Below are 15,705 nucleotides of genomic sequence, written 5' to 3' on the forward strand. Positions count from 1 at the left end.
CCCCACACCCCACCCCTCCTTTGTATCCTTCACCCTTTCTGGCGATTGTTGCAAGCATCTGCATCCTCTGCCCGCCCCATGGGGCCACCTTGCCTAGGCACCCCCCTTCCCCTGTCAATCCTGGGGCTACACACACATTGAGTCGGTGGCAGGTCTCAGCTGCAGCCAGCACTTGCTGATCAAGCGAATCTCAGGCAAGGAGAGAGGCAAGTGCCTCCCTTTCAGCCCCCCGCGCGCTTCGCTCCCTCCTCCCTGCCATGCAGATTTGCAGTTGTCTGGGCGTTGTAATTTCCAGGAGCAGGAGAAAGAGGATTGGTGTTTGCGGGGCTATAAAAGGGGAGAGCCAGGCGCATTGTCCTCCCCCCCTTTCTGTGCATCACCCACCCAGCATCGTCCCTTCCCTGCCTGCAGCTCCCTCGCAGCCCCACCATGAGCTACACCAGCGACCTGCTCTACCCACCCTCCTCCTATAAGAAGATCTTCGGGGAAACTTCTCGCCTCTCCAGCAGGGTCTACAGCAGCCCGGCACCTCCCCGGGCTGCCGGCTACCGCGCCCACCATGCCAGGGACTCCTACCCCACCTCCTATCGCAAGCTGGCCGGGCCCAGCTCCGCGAACCACCTGGAGCTGCTCTCCCAGTCCAGCGCGGTGAGCAACGAGCTGAAAATCGTGCGCACCAACGAGAAGGAGCAGCTGCAAGGGCTCAACGACCGCTTCGTGACCTACATCGAGAAGGTGCACCAGCTGGAGCAGCACAACCGGCTGCTGGAGGCCGAGGTCTCCCTGCTGCGCCAGCGCCAGGCGGAGCCCTCCCGCCTGCAGCAGCTCTACGAGCAGGAGATTCGCGAGTTGCGCTCCAAGGTGGAGGAGCTGCGCCACGAGCGGGACGAGGCGCAGCTGGAGAGCCAGCAGCTGGCGCAGGGGCTGCAGCGCCTGCGGGAGCAGTGCCAGGAGGAGGCGCGCCGGCGGGAGGAGGCCGAGCTGGCCCTGCGCGAGTACAGGAAGGACGTGGACCACGCCACCCTGGCCCGGCTGGAGCTGGAGAAGAAGGTGGAGTCGCTGCTGGACGAGATCGCCTTCCTCCGGAAGGTGCACGAGGAGGAGGTGGCGGAGCTGCAAGCCTCGCTGCAGGATGCGCAGGTACCAGCGCCCAGCTCTGCGGTGCGCTGCCCACCTGCCCTTCCCCAGCATCCCCCGGCCCTGACCGCCCCGCCCTGCGCTCCCCATGTCCCTGTTCAGCCCTGCGCTCCGGCTCCCCACCTGCCCCTGCCCAGCCCTGCACTCCCTTGCCACCTGCCCCTGCCCAGCGCTGGGCTCCCAGTTCTGTATCCCCCTGACAAACGCTGCGCTCCCCTCTCCTCCCCGCCTGCCCCTGCGCTCCCATCCCCTCCAGCCCTCTCAGCCCTGTACTCCCCTCCCCACCTGCCCCCCCCAGCCCCTGCCCTGCTCTCTCTTCCCCTCCCCTGTCCCTGCCCAGCCCCAGCCCTGCACACTCCCTGTTCTGTATCCACCCAACCGACCAACCCTGCTGCACGGATCTCCCCACCTGTCCCTGCCCAGCACAGCGCTCCCCTTTCTGCATCCCGCCTTCCCAGTGCTCCCCTCCTGGCAAGATGCCCAACAGCAGCCTCCCCAGGGTGGCACATAACACCCCCAAGGGCTCGGTGTTCACCTCCAGGATTCAACCACCCAGCAATCCCATTCCACCGCCCACATCCCCAGGTGCCCAGCGCCCTTCTCCCCCCACATGCCACGTGGATGGGGTGTGCCTTCACTCACCCCCAATATCCATCTCCTCCTAAGGAGCAAGAGAGAGTCCTGTGGCACCTTTAAGACTAACAGATGTATTGGAGCATAAGCTTTCGTGAGTAAATGCCCACTTGAAGTGGGCATTCACCCATGAAAGCTTATGCTCCAATACATCTGTTAGTCTTAAAGGTGCCACAGGACTCTCTCTTGCTTTTTACAGATCCAGACTAACACGGCTACCCCTCTGATACTCCTAAGGAGTATTACACACACACAAACCCCTCCTCTTGTGTGCTGGATAAAGTGTGTGCTACACACCCGTACCCCTCCGTCTCTATGCTGGATAAAGTGTATGCTATACACACATACGCACCCTTCCAGTGTGCTGGATGAGGTGTGTTATACGCACTGATTACCCCTCTTCCGTATGTGCTAGATGGATAGGGTGTGGCATACATGCACAATACTGCCCTCCTCCTCTATGCTGTGCATTAGAGCACAGCCCTCACCCCCACCCCATAATTTTATACTTCCATAGGCTGAGCATATAGAGAGTGTTACATACCCTCCCCCTATTCTCTTCCTCTTGCATATGCTGAATGGATAGATACTAGATCCTTTGCACTGGGCACAAAGCTATTGCAGCCAGTGGGTCATTGAAAGGTTATCTTTGTTAAGGTAGACATTTGACTGGCTCACCTCATGGTGTTGGATGCCTGCACACAATGCCTTTGCATCCTGCAGCTATGACCCCTATCCTCCTTCCCTGTATTGAATGGGTAATAGGGTACTTACATATTCTGCTTTTTTGATTACATTGTATTCTGCATAAAGTCGTCTGGAAGGTTAAATCAGCGCTGCGTCTTCTTTTGCGTTGAGTATTGGATTGGCTCACATTGGACTGTTGGAAGTGTGATTCAGTTCCTTGAATACCACAGCAAACTGTACCTTGATTATATTGTTACTAAGCCCTGCTGGGAAGATAGCATCCTGCTGCTATACTGCAGTGCCATTGGTACAATAGGTACCTAGCGCCCACCCTGCAGAGCGCACACAATGACAATCTATTGTGCCTGAGCCACGTGCTAGTGGAATGAAAAGACCGAAGCTTAGAAAAGAAGGAAAGCTCAGTCCTGGCTTCATTCATCAGTCTGGGTTTCAAGTGAAGTTGCGGGACTATTTCTGTACATGTTGGGAGGAAAAAATGAAGCATGCTTAATGCAAAAAGTAGCTAACCCACGTTAATTCTTTGGATGTACATGAGAATAGCGGTTATTCTAATGAGCTTGTTATGCGTAGGTTTCATGGGCAGCTCAGTGACAACTCTTTTGTCATGTGGGTTTCGTTAATGTCCACTTTCGCAAGGTGGTGTCAGACAAATGTTAAACTGCATGTAAAGGTATTAAAACACCAGATCCGTAAGGACAAACCCAGAGCAGCTTAGTGAAGCGGCTTTACAGCTGCAGTTGCATTATTGATGGAAACGGATGAATCTCCTGAGCATTGAAATCAATAGCTGGTGCAGAGGTATTGTAATGCAGCCTGGATTATCCATATGGAATCATAGAAACATAGGGCTGGAAGGGAATTGAGAGGTCATCAAGTCCAGCCCCCTGCGCTGAGGCAGAGCCAAGTAAACGGAGACTGCCCATGAGAGGTGTTTGTCCAGCCTGTCCTTAAAACCTCCAATGACGGGGATTCCACAACCTTCCAGAGCTTAACACCCTTAGAGTTAGAAAATGTTTTCTACTATCTACCCTCAATCTCCCTTGCTGCAGATTAAGCCCATTATGTCTTGTCCTGCCTTGCACACGGAGAACAGTTGATCACCGTGCTCTTTATAACACTTCTTACCTATTCGAAGACTGTTGTCAGGTCCCCTCTCGTTCTTCTTTTCTCAAGACTAAACATGCCCAGGTTTTTTAACCTTTCCTTGTAGATCAGGTTTTCTAAACTTATTATCATTTTTGTGGCTTTCCTCTGGACTCTCTCCAATTTATCCGCATCTTTCCAAAAGTGTGGCACCCAGAATTTGACACAATGCTCCAGCTGAGGCCTCACCAGTGCCGAGAGGAACAGGACAATTACCTTATGTGTGACGCTCCTGTTAACTGCATCACACCATTGTCTCATGTTCAATTTGTGATCCACTACAACCCCTGGACCCTTTCCAGCAGTACTGCCACCAAGCAGTTGTTCCCCATTTTGTAGCTGTGTTTGATTTTTTTTTTCCTTGCTAAGTGTAGTTCTTTACACTTTTCTTTCTTGAATTTCATCTTGTTGATTTCAGACCAATTCTCCAATTTGTCAAGGTCACTTTGAATTTTAATCCTTTCTTCCAAAATGTTTGCAACCCCTCCCAGCTTGGTGTCATCTGCAAGTTTTATAAGCATACTTTTCACTCCATTGTGCAAATCATTAATAAAAATATTAAATAGTTTCAGACCCAGGACTGACCCCTGCAGGACCCCAGTAGATACACCCTCCCAGTCTGACAGTGAACCATTGATAACTATTCTTTGAGTATGGTCTTTCAACCAGTTGTGCACCCACCTTCTAGTAATTCCAGCTAGACTACATTTTGCTTATGAGAATGTCATGTGGGACAGTTCAAAAGCCTTACTAAAATCAAGATCTATTGCATCTACTCCTTCCCCCCATCTGCTGGGCCAGTAACCCTGTCAGAGAAGGAAATTAGGTTGGTTTGGCATGATTTGTTCTTGACAAATCTATGCTGGCTAGTCCTTATAACCCCATTATCCTCTAGGTGATCACAAATTGATTGTTCAATAATTTGTTCTGGCATCTTTCCAGGTATTAAAGTAAGGCTGACTGGTCTATAATTCCCAGGGTGCTCTTTGTTGCCATTCTTAAAAACAGATACTATGTTTGCCCGTCTCCAGTACTCTGGGACCTCACCCATCCACCATGGATTTCCCCTGAGATGTCACGAGGGACGCAGAATACATTCAGATGACCAAAGCTTTGGCTAATGAAGGGGAATTTTCATTTAACTTATGAAGAGGAAGGTTGATTTTATGGCTAAAGCACTGGATTGGGATTTGAGATGAGCTCTGCTACAGATTTCTTGTGTGACTTTGCCAAGTCGCTTAGTCTGACTCTGACCCAGTTTCCTGTCTGTAATATCAGGACAGTACTCTCCCATTCTTTGTCTCTCTCGATCATAAACTGTTAGGGGTGAGTAGGGACTGTATCAAACTTTGTAGGTACAACACTTAGCACATTGGGGCACGTAGATATAATTGTGATAATACCACAAATAGATTTTTTTTTTGGTGAGGCAGAGAAGGGTACAGCTCTGGATATAACAGAGAAATTTGACTATGGCTGCAATAATAAAGGCTGCGCTGTATTCTCAGAGTGCATTAAGCCTAGAAATATGAATCTTCTTCCGCTTTATTCTCTCTTTCTTGCTTGTTTTGCTTGTTCCTCTGACAGCGGCTTTCAGTCCCTCCTTAACTATGCTACTTGCAGCAAATATATATGTTTTAGTGCTTTGCTAGATTGGAGCCAGGGTGTTCTGCACCTTACAGGGTCAAGCCAGCATAATGAGACCACTTCAGCCTTGGAGTTGCATCTGCTTACACTACAGCTGACTTTGACCCAGTACATTCCTGAATACATGAATATCTGAACTTCTCTTAGACAAGGAGCTGAAACCCATTTCATTCAAAGGAGGACTTTCCCCTGCATTACAGGTTTGATTTCACTTATGACCCCCCTGTGTAATGAGGTATTGATACCAGCAAATGCTTTTTTTTTTTTTTTTTTGCCTATTTGCTACAATGTCCTTTGTTTGCAAGGTTAAACTCCACTTCTGGAATGCCATTCATTTCTAATCATAGAATCATAGAATATCCGGGTTGGACGGGACCTCAGGAGGTATCTAGTCCAACCCCCTGCTCAAAGCAGGACCAATCCCCAATACATAACTTATCTTCATATATAGGACTAAATCCATTGCTAGAGTTGTACCTGCATATTCCATATTCTGGGTCCATGTTCCTCAGTGAGGAACTCCACTGGTTGTATTAGAATAAATATGTGAACATAAGAACGGCCGTACCGGGTCAGACCAAAGGTCCATCTAGCCCAGTATCCTGTCTACCGACAGTGGCCAATGCCAAGTGCCCCAGAGGGAGTGAACCTAACAGGTAATGATCAAGTGATCTCTCTCCTGCCATCTATCTCCATCCTCTGACAAACAGAGGCTAGGGACACCATTCCTTACCCATCCTGGCTAATAGCCATTAATGGACTTAACCTCCATGCATTTATCCAGTTCTCTTTTAAACACTGTTATAGTCCTAGCCTTCACAACCTCCTCAGGTAAGGAGTTCCACAAGTTGACTGTGTGCTGCATGAAGAAGAACTTACTTGTATTTGTTTTAAACCTGCTGCCTATTAATTTCATTTAGTGACCCCTAGTTCTTGTATTATGGGAATAAGTAAATAACTTTTCCTTATTCACTTTCTCCACATCACTCAAGATTTTATATAGCTCTATCATATCCCCCCTTAGTCTCCTCTTTTCCAAGCTGAAGAGTCCTAGCCTCTTTAATCTCTCCTCATATGGGACCCGTTCCAAACCCCTAATCATTTTAGTTGCCCTTTTCTGAACCTTTTCTAGTGCCAGTATATCTTTTTTTAGATATGTGCAGGCATCTGATGAGCAAACCCTAAAATGAGCTCTTTATATCATGGCCACAATCCACCATCTGTATGGAAATTCACTGACAGACCAATAACTTCCTGGCTTTTCTAATATTTTGCATCATAAGGCCAGGTTGTGGGAAACTCTTTCAGTGTGTAAAATCTGTAATCGGCAGAGCTACAAAGAATGCAGCAGGCCCTGGGTGTTGGATTGAGAAGGCAATGCATTCTGTTTGCCCACAATGCTGTCATTTCTCTCCATGAAATGGGGGAGCAATAAACCAGGTACATGTACACGTTTAGATTCAGATTGAACTGTGGCGGAAGGCCAGCACTGTACAGAATTCTACAGAAACACTGGACAACTTAAATAAATGAGTCATTTCACTCCTGGGTGGTGTTATGGTAGCAATTCAGGAACACTTAGCAGAGCTGTGTGTAGGACTTGTTAACTGATCCTGCACAACTCGCATGTCTAAAATTAATGCTGTACCTGTCAAAGTCTTTGCTCCTCTGATACATTTCTTTGAACCCAGGTTAATTTGCTGTGTTAACCTAGTAATTGTTGAGATACTGACTTTTAACATGAGTCAATATCTATCTAGCTATCTATCCCCATCCATCCCCCCATCTATCTATCTCCATACACACCTCTCTTTCACTGTCTACACACAAATACCTGTAGAGAGAATGTCTGTCTAATACAGCTATCTATCTATACCTATCCACCTATGTGTCCTTTGCCTATATGGTCTTTCTGCCTACATATTTACTCACTGTGGCTATAGACAGGGGGCACGGTGGATGGTCAGCTGGTGTAAACTGACATCGCTCCACTGACTTCAGAAGAGCTATGCAGATTTACACCAGCTAAGGATCTGGTCCCATATAATGTGTATTTTATAGCTATTCCATATCCGCATGTGGAGGCGGGGGTCCTGCAGTGTTCCCCCGGCTATGCGGCATTCTGTCATGCACCCGTGACTACCCGCTTCCTGTCCACCAATCCACTTCGTTAGGACTTATTCCTGCCCCAAGTATCTGAATAATTTGGCTAGCTGCTGGGGAAACCCCACAGGGGCAAGCAACATCTCCCCCTGCCCTCAGGCCATCCCGTGACAGCAGAGGAGCTCCAGGACCGTGCATGACTGTGGAGAGAAGAGCCGTGTAGCACTAAATCCCCTGACTTCATTTCTACCTTGTCCTTAATTCAAAGAGCCTCTGTATTGGGACCTCATGGTGCTGGGCTCCACCGCTCAGTATGGGAGTCATTTGTCCTCCAGCTTGCTTCGTGCAGAGGAAACACAGCTGTTCCCCTGTGTCCTGAGCGCTCCGGCTCTGCATGGGGGACAAGGTGAAGGATCTGGGCCATCATTCAGGCCATGCAGCCTAGGACGTCGGGAAACAGCCCTGAGCAGCTTCAGTGTTTTTGTATTCCTATCCGTTTCCCCGTGCTTCATGCTGCCTGTGTGTGGGGTGGGGTCCCTTCCTTCTGTGCCCTCTCCAGGTCTCAGTGGAGGTGGACGTGAGCAAGCCTGACCTCACGGCCGCCTTGAAGGAGATCCGCATGCAGTATGAGGTCCTTTCCGCCCGGAACCAGCAGTCCGCCGAAGAGTGGTACAAATCCAAATTCGCCAACTTCACCGAGGAGGCGGCTCGCAGCAGTGACAGCATCCGCCAGGCCAAGGAGGAGATCACGGAGTACCGGCGCCAGCTGCAGGCCCGCAACATCGAGGTCGAGGCTCTGAGGAATGCCAACGAGTCCCTGGAGAGGCAGCTGCAGGAAGCGGAGGAGAGGAGCAATGGGGAGATCCATAATCTGCAGGTAGAATCATAGAATATCAGGGTTAGAAGGGACCTCAGGAGGTATCTAGTCCAACCCCCTGCTCAAAGCAGGACCAATCCCCAACTAAATCCCCAAATCCCTAAATGGCCCCCTCAAGGATTGAACTCTCAACCCTGGGTTTAGCAGGCCAATGCTCAAACCACTGAGCTATCCCTGACACTTGCCAATAGACATCAGCTTCTTATTTGTTTCCAACTCAAGAGCTCACTTGCAGCCCTAGGAATCAGAGACTCAAGTGGCAAAATGCCAGATATGCATCTAGCAAAATTATCCTGGGCTTTTGTCTTTCCTGATAGCTGGTGGAGGCCAGGCTTTGGGGCATGTTTGCGCTGGGAAGAAGACGGTCCTTACACAGAGATGGGATGTACTTAGCAAACCTTGCCCTGAATGGGAGGGGGAGAGACTATGATAGTAACATTTCTATAATATCTCCCGCCTGTGATCTTCAAACACTTTGAAAACATTCATTCACTACCCCACCCTCCAGCCCCGGGTGAGGTAGATTGTAAGTATTATTAGCCCCACGTCTCAGCTTGGGAAACTGAGGCACAAAGCATTCATTGATCTTTGGGGGCCTCTGTTTTTTGGGTGTCCACTGAGGGGCTGATTTCCAGAGGTGCTCGAATTCCAATTGCACCTCCCAAATGGTTAGATCTACAATTTCAAAGAAGTCCAAGTGACTTGCCCAAGATCAGGCTGTGAGCCAACAATAGAACCCAGGAGTCCGGGCTTCTAGTCTCCTGATTTGACTATTAGATTAGATAGAAAAAATAATAATCACATGAACTCCTTTGAGGAACAGAGCTGATTTGCTAGAACAGCAGACGTCTGATATGCTGGGGAAGGGACCAGCCCAAACGAATGTTTGAGCGTATTAGTAAATGTATAGGATCGCTACTGAGATTTGGGATATGCACTGTATAAACACATAATAAGACAATCCCTGCCCTGCAGAGACTGCAGTTGAAATAAACAAGGCAGAGGTGGGAGGGAAAGAAAGGTGAAATGACTTGCCCTGCTTAAACAGCAAGTCAGTGGCATAGCCAGGAATAGAAAACTCAGTCCAGTCTGGGTCCCAGTCCAGCACTCTAATCCACTGGACCACACTGATATCTCCTCCTGAGATCAGTTTGAACAACACATCTGGAAGGAGGGGCACTAAAAGCAAACGAGAGGGACCTACTGACATGATCAAAATGTTCTCCCTTCTACTTCTTTTTCTGCAGGAGACTATTAACCAGCTTGAAAATGCTCTAAGGACGACCAAGGGAGAGATGGCTCGTCACCTCCGAGAGTACCAAGACCTGCTGAATGTGAAGATGGCCCTGGATATTGAAATAGCTGCATACAGGTAAAACGATATCAAGAGGCCTTCTTCCCCTATGTCTTTGGGGATATTTGATGCTGGCGGTCACACCTCTCAGTTTTCGTAGAAAGAAACAAATACCCAGAAACATTATACCCCTGGATATTCTGTAAGATTGTGTAGCAATCCAGCGCAGTTCTGTAATGAGAATAATGAGAAAAATTACAGCAGATGCCCAGGTTCGACTCGGGGTTAGAACTGGTCAAAAGCCCCCACCCCCCATTGCTCCTATTTTTACTCCTGATCTCCTCATACGCAAACGCGTTTTAAAGTTTCCAGAGATTAATAGCTTCTAAGGCCAGAAGGGACCACTGTGATCATCTAGTCTCACCTCCTGCATAACACAGGGCAGAAAAGGTCCCCCAAAATAATTCCTTAAGCAGAGCCTTTAAAAAAACATCCAAAAAGGAATCCATAGCAATATGCATTAGGAAACCTAGATCAAAATGCTGTACAGCAGCCATCTGTCTGTCTAGGTCTTCAAGCTGGGATTTTCAAATGACCTAAGGGAGTTAGGTGCTCAGATCCCATTTAAATAGGAATATGGTATCCAGCTCCGTTATTCGTCTTCAAAGATCCCTGACATATATCACTGTCATCACCATGTTGCCTGGACACTCATCTCCATGGCCTCACTGATGTCACGTAGTTGTGACGCTCTCGTCAGGGAATCCAGAACCCTAAGCCACCGTGTTACCCCTCTGCCTTGACAAGTGAGAGCTTTGCGGCTGCTAAACTGTGCATCAGCTACCTGATGCTCCAGTGTGTCTGCCTTGCTAATGAGCTCCTCCAGACTCTGCCAGTCCAAACCTGGCCCTGCAGGTAAGAATCAGTGAAGCCCAGGTCCTGAGTTCCTGAGACGTCTCCCTGCAGCGTCCAGTCCTTCTCACTGGACACGCTTAGAAATTATGAAGTTTGCTGCTTCCGAAGAGACCGAGCACTCACCAGCCTGTTTGGCTGAGGACTCATGCATCGATATAACAGCGCTGAGGTGGTTTTGTATAAAACAAGAACAAGTTATGTGATGTGGCCGTGAAAAAAGCTAATGCGGTCTTGGGGTGCATCAGGCGAGGTATTTCCAGTAGAGATAAGGAGGTGTTAGTACCGTTATACAAGGCACTGGTGAGACCTCATCTGGAATACTGTGTGCAGTTCTGGTCTCCCATGTTTAAGAAGGATGAATTCAAACTGGAACAGGTGCAGAGAAGGGCTACTAGGATGATCCGAGGAATGGAAAACCTATCTTATAAAAGGAGACTCAAAGAGCTTGGCTTATTTAGCCTAACTAAAAGAAGGCTGAGGGGGAATATGATTGCTCTCTATAAATATATCAGAGGGATAAATACCAGGGAGGGAAAGGAATTATTTAAGTTCAGTACAAATGTGGACACAAGAACAAATGGATATAAACTGGCCATCAGGAAGTTTAGACTTGAAATTGGACGAAGGTTTCTAACCATCCGAGAAGTGAAGTTCTGGAACAGCCTTCCAAGGGGAGCAGTGGGGGCAAAAGACATATCTGGCTTCAAGACTAAGCTTGATAAGTTTATGGAGGGAATGGTATAATGGGATAGCCTACTTTTGGCAATTAATTAGTCTTTGACTATTAGCGGTAAATATGCCCAATGGCCTGTGATGGGATGGGATCTGAGTTACTACAGAGAATTCTTTCCTGGGTGTCTGGCTGGTGAGTCTTGCCCACATGCTCAGGGTTTAGCTGATCACCATATTTGGGGTCGGGAAGGAATTTTCCTCCAGGGCAGATTGGCAGAGGCCCTGGGGGTTTTTCGCCTTCCTCTGCAGCATGGGGCATGGGTCACTTGCTGGAGGATTCTCTGCACCTTGAAGTCTTTAAACCATGATTTGAGGACTTCAATGGCTCGGACACAGGTTTGATACAGGAGTGGGTGGGTGAGATTCTGTGGCCTGCGTTGTGCAGGAGGTCAGACTAGATGATCATAATGGTCCCTTCTGACCTTAAAGTCTAAGTTTATTAATAAAGAGCACAGATTTAAGTGATATCAGGCAAGAATAAAAGAGAAAAAAGGATTAAACAATACAAAAATAATATGCTTTCTAGTGCCTAAAACTTCATTCTAGGAAGATATATCTTTGCCAAAAACAGTTTCTCATTTGTAGCAAATTATCAGCAAGGATCTACCATTCACAGGCTTAGAGGGTGCTGTACCCTATGTCCCCAAGTGATGGATAACTAAGGGTTCTTTCCCCTTCTTTTTGTAGTCCTGTGAACCTTTGAAGTGTATCCATGTAAATTTTTTCTCCCCTGCTGCTTGTGAAGATGCCAGGCTGTCTCCTTCGTCCTCTGGTCAATCTGTTTCTCTGCTTGACTTAATCACTTGTTTTCCCTTCGATGTAAATGTCTTTCCATTGTCTCTTTGGCCTCACCTTGCTCAATATGCATTGGGGATGCAGGCAAACAAGCAGCCAAGACAGCATTCCTTTGTCAAGGGCAGACTGCCTCCAAAAGCCTATTTTAAGAACATATTTCCAGCTCGCATCTGTAATGCTATATATGCGACCTGGACACAGACCCCCGCGATGATATTCATGACCAGCGTGTCGCCAGGTTTTATCTGATTCCTTCCACGACACAGTTTGGCTGGATAGTCTGAGTCACAGGGTTTGGCTGGATAGTTTGTCTGGAGTGTGCCTGTGAAATAGCGCTTCGGGTCTCAGTAGCCGTAGAGGCTGTTCCTTCCTGGGGGCAATGTGCTGACTGATCACTTGGCTGCTTTCCCATGGGTGGGGGGGAAGTTCCCCGTTGCCACATCTCGATGAAAACTGATCTGGGAAGGATATTTTAGAAAGGAGAAGGCAGGGATCTGAAATCTTGCTCCAGCAAGCAGCTTTATTGCATCTTTCTTGGTGTTTCTCTCTCCCCCGCCCCCAGGAAATTACTGGAAGGGGAGGAAACGCGGCTAAGCACCGTCAGCAGCGGGAACACCTTCGGCCTTGGCTACACGTTCTCATCTAGCCCTTTCTCTGGCGCAAAAGCCTTCTCCGCCAGCACGGTCACTGTCAGGAGGGAGGAGAAGCGAGACCTGCAGGAAAGCATCAAGGACCCCAGACTTTCAGAGGAGCCGAAGCCTGCCGAGGAAGATCAGCCCGGAGAAGAAAAGGTCGAAGCCGTCCCAGCCAAGAACTAAACTGGAGTGAAGTCGCTATGCGCCTCCCCAGGGGGAAAAGGAGTCCCTCACAGGCGAGAGATTACGTTGTGTTCTAATGTAGCCAATTACAGTAACACTGAGCGGCAGCCTGGTCCAGTGGCTAGTGCTCCGGACTGGGACTCAGAGACCTGGGTTCTAGTCCCAGCTCTGCCACTGGCCTGCTGGGTGACCTTGGGCAAGTCACTTCACCTCCCTGCACCTCAGTTTCCTCTCTCACCTTGTCTGTAGATTGTAAGCTTCTCTGGGCAGGGACTGTCTCTGGCTATGTGTTTGTACAGCGCCTAGCACAATGGGGCCTTGATCTCCGTTGGATCCTTTGGTGCTATTATAATAATGCTCGTAGAACAAAGGTATGTATGTGTGTCCCCTGCCCTCTCCAGGCTCGACTTCCAGGCCCTCGTCCTGTTCACACTGCACATGGTGGTAAAACATTCCAGTGATTTCAGCGGGGTCAGAATTGGGCCCCTACATAACAGTGTCCAGGGCTTCAGAGCCCTGACCCCTCCCTCCCACACCCTGCAGTGCACCGTTAGCTGCTCCAACCCCTATTCTCTCCATTGCGGTTTATAGAGTAGGCTCAGTTGAATGGGAGGTTGGCTGATGCAGAACCAAACCTTGGTCCCTGTTAAAGTAAATATTGACACTCCCATAGATTCTAGGGGACCATTTTATTGGCCCAAAGCCTGGCAAACTTGGTCTAGTTGCCTGAAAGGCTTGGGAACCAAAGCCACTAAATACCCTATGGAAACTAAGTGAGAATGAGGATGTAAATGGTTTTTTTTGAAAGGCCCCTAGACACACCTATTATTCGGCAATAGCTAGAGCAGTGTTTCCCAAACTGCGGGTCACCGCCCCGAATGGGGACGGGCCATCAGCAGATGGTGTCACGGCGATCCCTAGTGTTCAGAGGACACCATTTTGCGCTGCACAGCATGACCTTGCACGAATGGTGCGTGCAAGGTCACAATGCCTGGAGGGCGCCATTTTGCTCTACAAAATGGCTACCTCTGCACAGTGAGCCCTCGCATGCACTATACGGATGAGGTCATGCTGTGCAGAGGATGCTATTTGGCTCTTCAAAATGGCATCCTCCATGCTGTCTGGGGTCCCGGGAGGAAATAAGTCATTAAAATGGGGTCGTGCCAGCAAAAAAGTTTGAGAACCCCCGATCTAGAGCATGTTCATAGATGGTCAGCCAGTTTCTTCCATTCCCCCTTTCCCTCGTCTTTGTTGGGAGTTATCTCAGCCCCTCCCTCCTCATGAGACTCCTTCCACTCTTATACCTTGCTCTGCCTTTCCTGGGTTGTCTTAGCTATACCAGCAAACCCTTTCTAGTGTAGATAAGGCCATGCATGACAAGAGGAGAGATAGAAAAGCTCTGGTTTAGGGCCAGATTCTGATGCATTTACTCACACTGAATAGCACCTTACTCCATAAGTGGTCTCATTGGGGTACTAGAAAGGGTCTCAGTGTAAATAAGGGTACTAAGAATCTGGCCCTTCGAGACAGATTTTCACAAGAGCACACTTGGCGTGTTTGGTGTGGAGCCTTTCTGCCAATCTGGCCCGGATTTTGGAATTTTCAAATTTAGCCCTTCTTAATTAACAGTGGATTTATAGCTCTCCTTTAAAAAACAGGATTTGGGGTGTGTAGGGCAGATTGCATCAGTAATATTTTCTGGGAACGGCAATCTGAAGACGTGTAACATCCAAAATGATGAAGATGTTGTGGAAATTCAGGCGCTGTAATTATGATGCAGAGAGACCGTCTGTAAATACAGTCTGATATCCTTCAGTTAACATCCATATGTTATTTGTCTGTCTCTCTTCCAATCCACGAATGTACCCGGGGGAGGGGAGGAGAATTGTATCATGAAAGTGAATGTTCTGTAGAAAGAATTAGCTTGATATTCTGAATGTAGAGCAGACAGCGATTGGTCGCTGCGGACATTAGTGTTCTGTTAGAGGGCTTGAGGTAGGCTTAAAACTTTAGTCTAGAGCTGGTCAAAATGGTTCGAATTTCAAAACTTTGACAATTTCAGAATTTGACATTTGAAGGGGGAAATAATTGGGGAGAAACTTTCTCCCCATTTTTCAATCAACTGGAGATCTGGTCAAAATGTTGAATTTCAGAATGAGAGAAAAATATTTCACACAGATCTTTTGTGAATGATTTGACCACGTCAACTTTAGACTGTTACTGAATGCAGATCCATGGCCTAATCTAGAATGTGTATGTATAGTGGAATGTAGACTGATCATAAGACAATGGTTATTGCAAGTGCTCTTTCTTTAATCGATACGACATTTTGGATCAAGGTATCATTTTGCATGAAGCTACCTTTCAGATAATTTGAATGTGACTTTCCTCTTTTTCCATTAAAATATTCTTTGTTTATTTGGAAGGCAAATGAATAGAAAACCGAACCCCCAATAAACAGTATGTTGGTGTCTGAACAAAAATGTTGTTTGCAGCTTGTAAACTCATCTGCCTGGCATCCTAGGCCCGATCCTCAGCATGTATCTCCATCAATGTCTATGAAGCTACGTTGATTTCCCCCAGCTGAGGATCTGGTCCTGTATTTCTAAGACTCATTTGTTTAACACATGTGCCATACTCTAGTCCAGGGACCATGATTTGGTTGTTGGCTTCAGCATTTTTAGTTCTCTATGTGCTTTGTTTTTGTCCGTTTCTTTCCCCCATTGGAAATACTGGGCCAGATCTTCAGCTGATGTAAATCGGCATAACTCTGCTGAAGTCAGTGGAAACACACTGATTTAAACCAGCTCAATATCCGGCTCTGTATTTAAAGCCCATTGCAAAATGCCTGTAGGGGGTGCAGTTCAGACAGCGAGTGCAAGGCCTATGCACCGGTTAAGCCT

General features: G+C 48.0%; 1 protein-coding gene across 1 annotated transcript; it reads left to right on the forward strand.

Moving 5' to 3' along the window:
• Nucleotides 1–385: 385 nt before the first annotated feature.
• On the forward strand, nucleotides 386–15,267 carry LOC112112048 (low molecular weight neuronal intermediate filament-like). Its single transcript, XM_026657659.1, has 4 exons — nucleotides 386–1,140; nucleotides 7,931–8,248; nucleotides 9,496–9,620; nucleotides 12,547–15,267. The coding sequence occupies exons 1-4, from the start codon at nucleotides 430–432 to the stop codon at nucleotides 12,800–12,802; spliced, it is 1,410 nt and encodes a 469-aa protein (XP_026513444.1). The 5' UTR covers nucleotides 386–429; the 3' UTR covers nucleotides 12,803–15,267.
• Nucleotides 15,268–15,705: the final 438 nt, after the last annotated feature.

The sequence above is a fragment of the Terrapene carolina genome, unplaced genomic scaffold, assembly GCF_002925995.2.
Source record: "Terrapene carolina triunguis isolate 2854851 unplaced genomic scaffold, T_m_triunguis-2.0 Scaffold53, whole genome shotgun sequence".
Lineage (NCBI taxonomy): Eukaryota > Metazoa > Chordata > Testudines > Emydidae > Terrapene > Terrapene triunguis.

Bases quoted from the DNA above. Each gene is read 5' to 3' on its own strand.
- LOC112112048 (XM_026657659.1), top strand. From the start codon at position 430: ATGAGCTACACCAGCGACCTGCTCTACCCACCCTCCTCCTATAAGAAG. The intron at 1,141-7,930 runs GTACCAGCGCCC...TGCCCTCTCCAG, and splicing joins CCTCGCTGCAGGATGCGCAG to GTCTCAGTGGAGGTGGACGT. The intron at 8,249-9,495 runs GTAGAATCATAG...CTTTTTCTGCAG, and splicing joins GGGAGATCCATAATCTGCAG to GAGACTATTAACCAGCTTGA.